The sequence below is a fragment of the Ursus americanus genome, chromosome 16 (assembly GCF_024610735.1).
Source record: "Ursus americanus isolate L20-20 chromosome 16, mUrsAme1.1.p, whole genome shotgun sequence".
NCBI classification, from domain to species: Eukaryota; Metazoa; Chordata; class Mammalia; order Carnivora; family Ursidae; genus Ursus; species Ursus americanus.
In genome coordinates, this window is record NC_142142.1 from 48,364,155 (window position 1) to 48,379,003 (window position 14,849).

Consider the following 14,849-nt stretch of genomic DNA (forward strand, 5'->3'; position numbering starts at 1 on the left):
TTAACTGGAAAGAGCTCCATCCCTCCATATAAAACGACCAAAATGCAAACTTTATCCCCAGACGTATATCTTCCTTAAACATACTTTTTTTCCAGAGTCTAATAATCTACAGGGTAGGTATGAAATTAATTGGACCCAATGACTCATCAAATCATGCCTTTAAAAAATGAGTTCTCTTCCCTTCAAGAATGCCTCACTACTTGAGCTTCAGGAATAAAACAAACTGGGAAAGTTTCCTAATTCACCTTCTCTTCCTTGCATACAAAACCTCTTGGCAGGCTGCTTTCAAGATCTTTCCAAACTTAAACAGACCCAAAGTTCTAGCTGTGAGCAAAGAAGGAATTTGCTGTGGGAAAGCTTCAGAAGATGGTAAGTAAAGGATTTAATTAAGCCAGTGGTTATTCATTCCAGAACTATTTTTTTCAATGGTGAAAATCTCTATGTTCACCCACAAAGCTCTAATGGTAAAAACATCCCTGAAAGCCTCTTTAGAGCTGTTGGTAGCTCTAGACTGTTCTTAAGGCTCTACCGATAGAAAGCCTTCAAAAGAGTCACACCAATCTAGGTAGAACACAGTGCCCGCGGTCATTAGTCCCTTACCTTAAAAATGACACTGGTGACACAATCCATGGCACATGCTCCTTGAGGTCCCCCCCCAGGTGGGGGGCAGGGTAGTTATTCTAAACTACATCCTCACCCAGTCTTTCAATGTTTATTGAGCACCTACTATGTGTCTAACACTGTTCTAGGCATTCTAAACATAGTTCTGAAGAGAGCTGAGGGTCCTTGTCCTCAGGGAGCCCATTCAATATCATCATTCAAGGCAGTGCCCAGGGGTGCTTGTCAGTCGGTTGAGCCTCCAACTCTTGGTTTTGGGCTCAGGTCATGATCTCAGGGTTGTGGGATTAAGCCCCACGTTGTCAGGCTCCATGCTCAGCAGAGAATCCACTTGAGATTCTCTCTCCCTCTCCCTCTGCCCCTACCACCCTCCCACTATAATAAATAAATAAAAATTCAAGGCAACTGCCCAAACAGGTGGCAAAATAATGAAATTTAGTTCTTCCTCTCTCTTTGGCAATCTTTTTCCTGTATGTAGATTGTTGCCCCCAAAAGTAAAGTTATTAGGAATGGTTGATGGTAAGAGCAGATAAAACATATTTCACAGATAAGTATAAATATGGGTCAACATTTCTACAAGCCAAAAGACTTTTTTTTTTTTTTTTTTTACTTCTTGGCAAAACCACAATAAAGATATAAAGGCAGACTCTGGGTTGATAAAAAGTTGTTTATTTTTATAAAATTTAGTACAAATCTCATTGAAATATAAATCTTGAGCAGTATTAGGAATTATTACATAGCAATCCAAAGGCAAGTGAATAAAATACTTCCTTTTGTCTGACCGTACCACATGTTAATTAGCCCTTCGTTTACCTGTGATGTAGGAACTCAGCATCTTAACTGCTGACTCACCTGCATGCCCCATTTTTCTCTCAGGGAGGTTCCTTCATAGTTATTAGTTAAAACGTCAAGAAAAGCTGAAATGAACAATTTTTCTTCTCTTATTATTTAGATTATTCAAAATCCAAAAGAAACCTACGTACATTCCCATGAGACTGCCCCTAAAACAGCAAGGCCTGCAATCCCTTCACTTCTGAGGAGTAAAAAGAAAAAAAAAAAAAATTGGTACCAGATTAAGCCTATTCATTTGTCTGGTATGGAACAGGTTGCACTGTGCCAAAATTTGAGAGCCAGCTTTTTCTTTTTTTAAGCTCCTGCGCCAAGCCACTCTTTTTTACTAGGCTTTTGCTAAAATCAGCATTCCCCGGCATCCAACTTTGACCACAGTTTCGTTGGAAAGAAGCTCACCAGCGTTCTGGGGATCTGATCACAGAAGAAAAGAGCCGGAGATGCTACTGTCAGATTATTTCCATGTGCAGCAAAACTCGTTAACCAGATGACAGTCATTTTAAAAGACCCACTGTTAACATGCCTTGAAAGCTGCTTTTGCCAGAGCAACGATGACTTTATGCGGTTCCAACGCCCCATCATGCCCGGCCAGTGACATCCATTTTCAAGATCACTCATTAGGTCGGCATTACCAGTGACCGTAGAATGGGTGGAGACTTCCTACCGACCTAGGCTTAGCCTTCAGTGGCCCCTCACATTGCTCACTGACTGAGCTGATCAATCACCAGTGGTCTAAACAACAGAATCCATAATCAAATAAATAAATAAACAGCAAATAAATAAATAAATAACACTTCATCCCCCCCCCATAAAAGTCCTACATTAAAGACACCCCTTAATAAAATGCCACAGTATCGCTGTGAAATACACACTGGGGTATTTCATTCATTCACAACAGGGTTTAAACCGAGACCAAGAGTACACAAGTGATCTGGGAAGTGAGTAGCCAAATTAGTCAAAAGAACCCAGAAAGTCTTGATTCCTAACCTCTTGTTCTAAGCTTACATTCTCGCTTTTCCTGGGTGAGATTAGAGACTATTGCACTAAGAAATATTTTGTTTCCTTCCAAGACTGGCCTTGTCATAATATTTTATCTACGGAGAGGGGCATCTTTTTCAGAGAAAGGAAAAGGTCGTTAAGAGGGCTAAAGGGAATGTATATGAAATTAAAAAAAAAAAATTAGCCTCATCTCCCTGTGGCCAGTACACTTGTCTTTGGTTCTGGTTTGCAGTATGTATGTACAGCAGAGCAGAAACTTGAACTGCCATCTCAAGCACAGTGGAATCCACATGGTAAATCCCTATGGAATTCACTCACAGCCTCTCATGCCGGGGAGATTAATGCACAAAAGCCTTGAGAATTGGCATAGTTTTCCCAGTAGGGGAAACAACAGGACTCGGTAAATCTACCCACACCTCATTCATCTCTCATCCAAAGCCCTAGCTCTCTAGTTTTTGTGCAGAAAAGAGTTAACAGGGCAGGCCTGAACTCCTGTCCTTGGAAAGGCCAACTTGCAAGGTTGGCCCTTGGCTGGCATCTGGGAACTTAGATTTCGGGAGCGCTCCCTCCACTAACTGCTGAGAATGGCTCACCATGCCTAAACTGTTTGTGCTAACAATATGGGTCATGCTGAACACCTACTTTCCTGCTGGGAGTCAGAAATTGTTCTACAAGCCAGGCAATGACTGCCTACATGACCACCCCCCAATAAAAAAAAACATGGGCACTGCGCATCTAATGAGCTTCCTTGTTGGACATTTTACAAATATGGCCACAAATTGTTGTTAGAGCCAGTCAGCACATTCTGGGTGATCCCAGCGGGAGAGGACTCTGGAAAGCTTGGGCCTGGTTTCCCTTGGACTCTGCCCCAGGCACCTTTTCCCTTTGCTGCTCTCTTTGTACCCTTTCACTGTAATTAATCACAGCTAGGAGCTTGACTACATTCTGAGTCATGTGAGTCCCCTTAGCAAAGCACCAAACCCGGGGGCGTCTTGGGGACCGTCAACAGTTGGTATAGGGGGACTCAAGAAGTGACCCACCACCACGGCCAGTTTCAACCCATCCTCCTCTCAGCTCTTTCCCTTTGTGTAAGCACATCCAGTTCCCTGATCCGATGCTCAGAATGCCAGACGTGCATCTTCCCGAAAGTTCCTCCCTTTACAGTAAATGGGGTGACTTAATTTAAATTGCTACATGGAAAGCAGGACTAAGCAGGTTTGTTCAAGGAGTCAATTCTCAAAGGAATTCTCAAATTCCTTCCTGAGCTGTCTAGCCATCGGGCATCCCAGAGACAAGAGGACCCAGGGACACCGGGAACTAAAGGGAACGCAGCATTGCTCACCTCACGGTGCTGACATACTCACAACTACCACCGAGTGGTCTCGCTTTTCTACAACTGCGCCACGGTAGACGTTCATGTTTTAATACTGGTATGGGCACCCCTCGAAGACTGACCAAACTGATAAGGTTTAGCCCTTTTTTGAAACCTAAGTTCGTTGGAAGCAGGGTTCTGTAACAGCCGTATCTCCAACCTGGGTCCCGTGGCTGACCAAACCCAATCCACCATCTGCAGAAAGCCTTGGCTAGTGTGTTTTGAGATGGCCGTTGGACTTCAGCTGCCGCTCCTCGCTCCGCCTGCTTCTCCAGGCATGGTACTTCTTGATGCTTTTCCTCCACGCAAAGCGCCAGATGCTAAACATGAAACACCAAGACACAGCGTACATTGCTACTCCCCCAACCTTCACAAACCACTTGGGCTTGGGGGAGACCATTTCACAGAAAAGGAGGCGAGCGCCTACACCAATCCTCACTCCAGTAAACAGGGCCACAAAGAGGAAGTCCACCACATCTCCAGTGAAGCTGTGGTAGTGGCCTGTTTCACGGAGAAACCAGCGCATCTGTAGCAAAGGGTTGGTAATCTCACTTCCAAAGAGGACCGCGTTGACCTCTGTGCCTGACTCTCCGAGCACCAGGGCCATGATGATGCCCAGGATACTCAGTGTGTGGTGGGCCAGCATCAGGGGCCCCTCAGACTGGAAGTAGACGCACCAGCCCAGGTCGAAGATGAAATAGCCCAAGGTGAGACACAGAACGTGCACTTGGAGAGGAGTATTGGGTGAGCCTGAAAGAAACCAAGACAGAAGCAAACTGAGTGGCTGGGAATTGAGCTACTTTGCACCGGGGTCCCATGTTTCCCAAGCTTTCTTTCAATCACCGAGCAAAAACAAAGGCAGGCACATACATTTGAGTGACAACCAAGAAAGACTAAAATCTAAAACCTTGGTCTTTATCAAACCCAATAATGTCACATGCCCAGGAAATGCTGTTTTGATGAACCAGATCTCAATGAGTGATCTGAGCACCAGCCATGATCTCAGTGTCCTCTCTGTGGAGCAGCATAAAATTGAGCTGTTTTGTCCTTTCAATTAAAATCCTAGTTTCTTTCTTTCTCTTTTTATTTTTTTTAAATTATATGTATGTATGTATGTATGTATGTGACAGCTTTAAAAGTCTGTTTCCAGGCTCTTTTAGTTATTCTGCCCTGGATGTCGGATTAATTTCTTAGCTTAATGGGCTCAATTGTCCAGACACTGGTGGCCCTACCCTTCTTGGAAGTGGACCTTGGAAAGAACCCCAGAAGTTAATGTCTTCTCAGCCCAAGAAAATCGAGTGCAAGGACATGACATGTTCAAATCTATTTGAAACCTTCATATAAGACATAAAGCTTAATAGCTGCTTTCATATCAGTTGGATAGTTTTGGGAAAACCTCAGAAGCTCATGATAGGAATTTAAGGAAATTAAAAAAAAAAAAAAAGAATCTAAGGAATTAAAAAGAAATTATATCCTAGGGAACTTCTGGCCTGAATTGTACCCCCAAACTTCTTATGTCGAAGCCCTAATCCTCAATTCTTCAGAATGTGACTGGTATGTGGAGAGAAGGCCTTTAAAGAGGTCATTCAGTTACAGTGCGGTTAGGATGGGTCCTTATCCAATATGGCTGGTGTCCTTATAAAAGAAGGAGGTGAGGACACAGACACAAAGGGAAGACCATGTGAGGACACGGCAAGAAGGAAGCCACCTGCAAGCAAAAGAGAGAAGCCTTAGAAGAAACCAAACCAGCCAACAACTTGATCTTGGACTTCTAGCCTGCAGAATTGTGACAACATCAGTTTCTGTTGTTTATGCTTCCCAGTCTGTGGCATTTTGTTACGGCAGCCCCGTAACAAACTCAAGGGGATACAACCTCTTCTATTCTAAGGAGGTAATACCTGTACATCTAGCAGTTTGAAACTCAATACAGGTGCTGCAAATAATGAGATATCCGTTAAATTAATGATAGTATATGCATACGACACAATATTACATCACAATTAAGGATAAAAGAAATCTGCGTACACAGATGTCCTTTGACTATACAATCAAGGGAAAATTGCAGGTTACCAAAAAGCATGTGTGATACAGTCCGTTTGTGTCTGTTTGGAGGTGGTGGTGGAAGGTGTTGACATTCGCTTTATGTGTTGTATATTTTGGTGGATTGCAATGTAACTAGCATTTAAAATTTGTTTTACAAGAAGAGAGTTACGAAAAGCAGAGAAGTAGGGACATATGCAGCATCAGAGTTCAAAACGAAGATGCCCAATACAAATTATAATGGTAATTATTCTTCGGTATTTTCCAATATTGTATGAATTCTGCGAAAATGTCCCATCCTTCCAAGACTACCCCCCCAAATTATAAACCCCTTAGGGAAAATCCCCTACCTGGGTGGGTAAAAGGCCAGGGGCCATCAATGAAGCCAATATAAGCCGAGAGGCCTATGGAGAGGATTCCATGGGTGAACGTCACCAGCCGGCAGCTCCACTCATAGCTTCGGTGCTTATTCAGGCGGCAGAAAGAAACGTAGAGTGAGAGCCAGCCCCCCAGGCTGCATAGCACCTGCAGACACAGAGCTAATGCCATCCTATGATGAAAAGACCAAAACCAGAAAAACAAAGGGTGCACCCTAAGAAAACGGCATTGGATCCACTGGCGTTATCATCTTCATTTCTCCTCTAGGATAGTACAAAAACATGGCCTTCACTGAAACGCTTCTTCCTTATCTACACAGCTAGGAATCTTCCATTAAAGCATGCCTTTAATTCTGATTCCATGCTCCTTAAAGGTAACTGATAATCAAAGCTCTAACCCGAACACCAGGAACTGCAGTCTGAGTTGCAGACGACCCGATATAACGTGTTGTTACGGTGAGTACATGTCAACAATAACCTGCCAGGGATGACTGACCTTGGACAATGAACATGAGTAATACAACACGCGTATTAGATAATGCGTTCACGCTACAAAAATCCCAATAAGAAGCGCTCAAGAAAAAAACAGAACTGCCACCTGTGGCTTCTGCGAGAGGTCACATGACCCAGAGCAGTTTCATGTGGTTTGAAGCTGATACGAAACTCAGCTGAAGTTTGGATTTGGGTCACAGGTTTATCAGTTAAAATCGAAACTTGAGGTAAACCTGAATAGGGAACTAAACGGAGTCTAGGTATTTCGGAAGCGGGGAAAAATCCTAGTTCTGTTCAGTTCTGAAATCCAACTCAAAGACTGACTAAGGGGGAAGCAGAAGGTGTAAGTGGGAAATTTTTGTTGAGATATTAAAAATATCCTTGAGGCAGGTACTCAGTTAAACATCCAATTAAGAAAGCTACACTTTGAAATTTTTACTGATGACAAATATATCAAGCCGAGAATGACTGTAACTGAGTCAATTTAGCCATACAGGACTAAAATCTTAAAGCAACCAAGATGTTGTTCTTAATACTCGTTAGCTGCTCTATTGAAAGTGCAGATAAAAAAGTCAAAAACATTTCAGATATCTGTCTCATCTCAGCAGGAATTTTCTGCATGGCTACCCTTACTGCTTAACCCTATTCTGACAAGTGAAATAGTATCCGCGGACCAACACTTCAATATACAAACCACTCCCAAGAATGCTATCCAGAGAGAGCTTTATGAAGGTCAAGTTCTGTACAGCGTTCATCTGAAATCTGGTTTCTATTCAAGAAAACGGTAGCTGTCAACCACAGTCCTGAGTTCCAACTCCGTCTGTGCCCCTAAGTAGGCATAAAAGTGTGGGCAAATCACTTTCACCTCTTGAGCGTCCGTTAAAAAAAAAAAAAAGAAAAGAAAAAACAAAGAGAGAAGAAAAGAGGATTGAAAACTCTAATCCGGCCCAGTTCTGACACGGAGTTCTGAGATAAATTTTGTAAAGCATCTAGGCCAATTTTCAGAGCAAGGACCAGAAATACCAAGTACCCAGAGTGAAAAGAACCGTCCTCGCTTATTTCCTTGTAAATGCCAGGGTCACCGGCCAGTAATACGGATCAGCTCATTTGGATCTGCTGATTAGTATTTTTAGAGTCCTCTTCCCTGAATCCTAATTCCCTGGCAGAACAGAGGAAACAGTAGTCTATTTACAAACACTTAAATAAAAGAATAGACGTTTGTAAGGGGCAGATACAAGTCTGTGACCTTGGGAAAGTCACTCCATCTCTGGATTTCGTTTTTGTTTTTTTTACTCTTGGGTAAAAGAACGGAAGGGTATTGGGGTGGCCGATCCCGCGGCTCAGAATTCCAAGGCTCCCGTCCTCGCTCCTCCCGTTCCAGGGCCAGATTCGGGAGGAGGAGCGCTGGGCGGGCCCACCTGGCTCGCGGCCGCGGAGCAGGCGTGGCTGGGCCGAGCCGCAAGCCGGGCGCCCCGCAGGCACCGCGAGCGACTCTCCCTGCGACCGGCCCCCGGACCGCGGGCCACGCCCCGCTCGCGCGCACCTGCGCCGCGCCTCTGTGCGGACCTCCCTGCCCGAGCCCCCAAGGCAGGAGGAGACCCTCCCCCCAGCCCCTCCTCGGCGGCCAGGCGGGGCCTTCTACCCGCCTCCTTCCCCACCAGTGGGCCGGGCGGACTGGGCAGCCCTGGTTCCGAGGCCAGCCCGAGGCCGGCCAGCCGCGCCGCGCTATTACCTGGCCGAGCGCCCCGGGAAGCTTCGGGCGCTTCGGCCCCAGAGCTCAGAGCGCGGATCCCCGGAGCAGGAAGCGGCGGAGAGAGGGAGACAGGACGATGCTCTGACGGCGGCGGAAGAGGAGCCGGGGGTCTGGGGGCACCTTGTGGCTGGGAGGACGGAGCGCAGGACCCGAGCTGGACGAGGGAGGTCCCTAAAGGGAGCGGGAGGGTCCTCCTCCAGCGCTCCGGGCTTGGGGGGGAGGGTGGGGGGAGGCGGGTAGCGGTGTGTGACCTAGTGGTCACGTGAGACCCGCAGGCTGCTGCCCTTGTTTGCGTGATTGTTGTTTGTTTGTTTGAATAATTATCCATCCCGTCCCCCGCCCCCACCCCCAGTTTGGGACAGCCGATCTGGTAACTGAGGGCTCGCACCCCTACTAGGCACCGTGGGAGTTGTAAGACCTCATCGCTGTCCTCACGCTTGAGTCTCAGTTGTGAAACAAGCACGCAAATCACTGATTTGCTAGGGAAGTGCTTGGGCCTGGGAATTAGATGTTAGTTCTTTTCGTGACAGCCCTGTCACCCACTTGGCGGTAGAATATAAGGCTTAAAAATAAACCCGGCTTGGTTACTGACTCTGTGTCTTTGGGCAACTTACTTAACTTCTCTGTGCCTCCATTTTGTCCAACACAGAACGGGGATAGTAATAATAGCCATCTTCTAAGGCTATAGTAAGCATTTTGCACGCTTTACCTGTGTAAACTGCTTAGAACAATGGGCCCAAGGAAGTCACTGTATAAGTGTTAATTATTGTGGTTGGTGACACTTTGGGTAAATCCTTTCTCCTCTTTGAGATCTATTTTAATACCAAGGGAAGTCAGTTGGAAGAGATGACCAAACAAGTATGGAGGCTCAAAGGGGGTAAAGAGGGCATCTGGACTGGTTTATTAGGATGGGTGATAATGGGAGGCTGAGGAGCCCAAACAGTCTTAAAAAGAGAAGTTGTTAAGTAGAAGTGTGAGCCTTTACACTGCGGCTGGGGAGTAGTTAATAATCTAGTTTGGGCATTTATCTTGCCAATCTCTCCCGAGTAAGGATCAAACTGTCTTCATCTTTGTTTTTCTAATACCTGGTAGGAGACAGGTGTGATGGATGTTCGCTGGTTGGATGACTGGGAAATGAGCCTGGAAAAGTGTACTGGAAGCATATTGGGGCTCCTAAACCTTGTTGATCTTCTACACCATTTAGGACGTGTCTTCCAATACCCTTGTAGGCTGTATCTTGAAAAGTATGATTTAGTAGGCTTAGTGTGGGGCCTAGAAATGTGTATCTTTTAAAAGTCATTCAGATACTAGTCGCATTTAAGAACTACTGCTATCAGAGGACTTTACATGACTCTAATGTCAGCCTGAGATGCCAGGCTGAAGCATCTTAGTATGTGGATAACAGAAAGCTTATGATGTTATTGGGCAAGGGGATACTGTTACCATGTTCTCCAAGGCCTTGTTACTCAAAGTGTGGTCCATAGCCCAGCAAAATCGGCAGCTCCCGAGAGTTGGTTAGAAACACAGAATCTCAGGGGCGCCTGGGTGGCTCAGTCGTTAAGCGTCTGCCTTTGGCTCAGGGCGTGATCCCGGTGTCCTGGGATCAAGCCCCACATCAGGCTCCTCCACTGGGAGCCTGCTTCTTCCTCTCCCACTCCCCTTTATTGTGTTCCCTCTCTCGCTGGCTGTCTCTCTCTGTCAAATAAATAAATAAAATCTTAAAAAAAAAAAAAAAAGAAACACAGAATCTCAGAATTCCAATGTGTCACCAAAGTTGAGAATCACTGCTATGCACCCAGCTGAAGTCATTGTGAGATGAACTGGAGAAGCAACCTGCTGCAAGTGGGTTGGAACGGACCAGATTAGAAGTAATGAGAGCCTGAAGAAAGAGAACAGGGAAGGATCCATTTCACTAAATGGATAGTATGCAAATATCAACTTTCCCCATTTGCTTGTAATTATTGTAGTATTTTCTTCTTCTTCTAGTATCTGAATTTGGAACTACTTTCTTGCTGCCACCATTTTCCAGGGAAGAACAGAGTACGAAAAGGCTTCAGGGGTCTAAAAGCTGGGGGAATAAGGGAAAATGCCAGTTCTTCTATTGGAGCCTTTATTGGGCCTTTATCCTAGGGTGATTGATAGTCCAGATTCAAGTTTCATTACCTTGGATTAAATTTATTAATTTATATATGTTTGGCCATGACCCTTGTTCTACCAAATCAGATATTTGTCAACAGTGGCATCCCCCCCACAGAAGTTCTGGGCTATAAGGGAGAGCAGGAGATAGGAACCTCTCCACCAATTTATTAGAATAATAATGACAATAATTGTGATCATAATCACAATAATAACAGACAACACTTACTGTACCAGGCATTGTTCCAAGCACTTTACATATATTATTAACATTTAATTCTCAAAGGTCTGTGAGATGGGTACTATTGTTATCCCCATTTTATAGGTGAGAAACTAAGGCACAGAGCAGTCGCGGAACTTGCTCAAGGAGACTTGATTAGTAGGAGGCAGATTTGAGCATGAACCCAGGCCGTATGGCTCTGGAGGTCATGCTCTCAACCGCCAAGATCAGCTTCCTGCACTGGACTAGAATCCCATACAGATGCGTACTGTATCATTAGGTATTCACAGCTCCTGGCCTCTGTGCAGGGCACTAGAAGTTGTTCAGAGGTAAAAAGGGAAATTAATTTTCAAAAATCTTAATTGCCTTTTATGTACTAGGCACAGTGTTGTTGTTGTTTTTTAAGATTTTATTTATTAATTAACAGTGTTTTTTAAGATTTTATTTATTAATTAGCAGGAGCAGGTGGAGGGACAGAGGAAGACGGAGAAGCAGGCTTCCCGCTGAGCAGGGAGCCCGACACGGAGCTCGATCCCAGGACCCCGAGATCATGACCTGAGCCGAAGGCAGACGCTTAACTGACTGAGCCACCCAGGCGCCCCAGTACTAGGCACAGTGTTAATCATGGGGACATAGAGGAAAAGAGCCTCAGCTATAAGGAGCTTCCCCCCGTCTAGAAGGAGCAGAAGCAGAGGACTCAGCAAATGCAGTGCGTAAGATAGAACAGGTACCTGCAGAGTACACAGGAAGGAGGGCACTGAACCTGAAACCTGGGGGCTCAGGGCAGGATTCCTACCTTGAGTCCTGGAACTACGCTCATTCTCTGAGTTTCACCAAAAGTCCTTAGTATTAGGAGCCCACAGCTGGGCCCACCGGTCTTGAGTCAACTAAAAATTGAAGTACGAACATTTGAAAAATAGCAGGAGCAATTCTTCTCTTTCTTTCTGCCTGGACAGTGACTGGTTTTTGCCCAGATTCTCTTGTGCCTAAGTAGCTGCTGAAGAAGCTAACCAAGCTTTGGTTAACTTCACTGAAATTTTATAGAATCATGCAGACATGAAAGGTGAATCAGTGCCTGCTTCCAGGTTTGACTCTGTTAAACTGTTGTCCAAGACGATGGACAATGGAAGCTACTGGAGGCTGAGCAGTGAGTCTACAATTCTGCGTTTCTTTCATAAAAACCATGGTCAGATAGCCCAGGAATCGACCCTCATACATAGAGTCCACTGACCTCTGACAAAGGAGCGAAGGCAACACAGTGGATAACAGATGGTGTCTTCAACACATGATGTTGGAACAACCAAACATCCACATGCAAAAATGCACCTGGACACAGACCCGACACCCTTCACAAAAACGAACTCAAAATGGATCATAGACCTACAGGTAAAATGCAAAATGATAACATTTCAGGAAGAGCGCACCTAGATGGAGAAGACCTCGATGACCCTGGGTATGGTAGTGCCTTTTTAGATACAACAACAAACATACAACCCATGGCAGAAGTAATGGATAAGCTGGACTTCGTTAAAATTAAAAACATCTGCTCTCAGGGCGCCTGGGTGGCTCAGTCGTTAAGAGTCTGCCTTCAGCTCGGGTCATGATTCCAGGGTCCTGGGATCGAGCCCCGCATCAGTCTCCCTGCTCAGCAGGAAGCCTGCTTCTCCCTCTCTTACTCCCCCTGCTTGTGTTCTCTCTCTCGCTGTCTCTCTCTCTGTCAAATAAATAATAGAATCTTAAAAAAAAAGTCTGCTCTGCATTAGACAAATATCAAGAGAATCAGACGACAAGCCCTGGACCGGAATAAAATATTTACAAAAGACACATCCGATAAAGGACTGTTACCCCAAATAGACAAAGTACTCTTAACATGCAACAATAAGAAAATAAATAACCTGATTAAAAAGGGGGCCAATGACCCGAACAGACACCTCACCAAAGAAGACATATGGATGGCAAATAAGCACATGAAAAGATGCTATACATCATTTGTCATCAGGAAAATGCAATGAAAACAACTGAGATAACTACTACACACGTATTAGAATGACCAAGTCGAGAACACGTGGCAACGTCAAATGCTGGCGAGCAGGTGGAGCACAGGGACTCATACACTGTTTGCAAAAGGGTGCATCCACATTCCGTAGGGACACAGTTTGGAGGTTTCTTACAAAACGAAATACACTCTTACCATACAATCCAGCAATTACGCTCCTCGGTATTTACCCAAAGGAATTGAAAAACTTCTGTCCACATCAAAATCCCACACGCAGATGTTTATGGCAGCTTTCATCATAATTGCTAAAACTTGGAAGCAACCAAGATGTCCTTCGGTAGATGAATGGATAAGTAAACTGTGGTGTATCCAGACAATAAAATATTATTTATTCAGTGCTAAAAGGAAATGAGCTATCAAGCCATGAAGACATGGAGGAATTTTAAATGCACATTACTTAGTGAAAGAAGCTAATCTGGAAAGGCTATGTACTATGATTCTAACTATAGGACATTCTGGAAAATGCAAAGCTATTAGAGACGGTAAAAAGATCAGGGGTTGCAGGGTGTAGAGGGGAGAGAGATGAACGGGCGCAGCACAGACAATCAGGGCAGTGAAAAGACCCCGTACGTTATAATGATGGGTACAGGTCATTATATTTTTGTCCAAGCCTGCAACACGTGCAACACCAGGAGTGAGCTCTAAGATGATCTGTGAGCTCTGTGCGATCATTGTGTGTCAATGTCGGTTCTTCCTTGGTTAAAAAAACAAAACAAAACAAAACAAAACAACAAAGTACTTTCTGGTGAGTGATGCTGATGGTGGGGGAAGCTGTGCACGTGAGGGGACAGGGGTGTATGGGAAATCTCTGTACCTTCCTCTCAATTTTGGTGTATAACTGCTCTAAAAAAAAATGAAGTTGTTTTTTAAAAGATGGAATGAATGAAAACCAGCATGTGGTTCGTGCCCATCCAGGGATGCAAAAAAAAAAAAAAAAAAAAGAAAGAAAAGAAAAGAAAAGAAAAGAAAAGAAAAGAAAAGAAAAGAAAGGAAAGAACACCAGCCTTGTGGACAGTGTGCACGGGCAGGTGAGTACCATTGGGCTCCTGGGTCACAGAGTTATCCCTTTTTATACTTAAATGAGTCCCAAAGGCTCCTCTTTGCCGTCTCTTTGCTGCATACCTAGCTCCTTCCAACTGGATTTTTTCTTGAGACAGTAGCCAGTACCAATAGGCTTTCTTCTCCAGCTTCGTGACATGAAATTTCAGTCCAAATATAAGGCCCATTCGAACATCAGAAATAGTTAAATCTTAATTATTTACAAATAGATTTCCCACTTGGATATTGTTTACAGCAAATGTTTCGTCCCAATTTCAGTTTTTCCCCATATGCCATTACATTTTCGGAGGGCCTCCCTTTCCCACAGGTCAGTGTTTCCTTTAGGAACGGTAGCTGTTTAAATTTTTATTAACCTAAGAAAAACCACCGGGAGAGCTTCCTTGTCCCTCACGCCCCTCAGCAAAAGTCACAGTGCATTCCAAAGCCAAATATATTTGATTATTGGATTATGCTTTGCTTTACGTATCTGCTGCTTCCCATTGTGAATATTTAATAATCGACCTTCAGGATATCTACAATATGAGCTTTTCAGCCTCTGCCTCTAGCTCTGGCATCTGAATAACTTGGTCTTAAACATTTACCGTCCTCCCACTTAAGAATCCTCCCACTTTCAACTAGTCTGTCGCTACTCTGCCCTCAAGGTAGCTCTGTCAAAAAGAGTAAGAACTCTGAACTCTTCCAAGCCCTGTATTAACATATGTCCTCTTTAGCCTCAGTCTGGGGAGTAACAGACTGAATGCACCAATTTGAAACATTTTCCCCAGCCCATTTTTAAAAGTAATCTCTGCGCCCAATGTGGGGCTCGAACTCGCATCCCCGAGATCAACAGTTGCATGCTCCACTGACTGAGCCAGCCAGGTGCCCCCCCCATCCCATTT

The 14,849-nt window shown here is 44.7% G+C and overlaps 1 protein-coding gene across 3 annotated transcripts; it reads right to left on the bottom strand.

Annotated features, from left to right (window-relative positions):
* Window positions 1-1,271: 1,271 nt before the first annotated feature.
* On the bottom strand, window positions 1,272-8,659 carry TLCD5 (TLC domain containing 5). Of its 3 annotated transcripts, none has more exons than XM_045797984.2 (3): window positions 8,480-8,659; window positions 6,229-6,428; window positions 1,272-4,588 (listed from the first exon to the last, which is right to left on the bottom strand). In XM_045797984.2, exons 2-3 carry the CDS (start codon window positions 6,425-6,427, stop codon window positions 4,050-4,052), a joined length of 738 nt encoding a protein of 245 aa, XP_045653940.1. In that variant the 5' UTR covers window position 6,428; window positions 8,480-8,659; the 3' UTR covers window positions 1,272-4,049. The 3 variants fall into 3 exon arrangements, with proteins under 3 accessions (XP_045653940.1, XP_045653941.1, XP_045653942.1); XM_045797985.2 differs by having other exon boundaries at window positions 6,229-6,343; window positions 8,480-8,657; XM_045797986.2 differs by lacking the exon at window positions 6,229-6,428 and having other exon boundaries at window positions 8,480-8,658.
* Window positions 8,660-14,849: the final 6,190 nt, after the last annotated feature.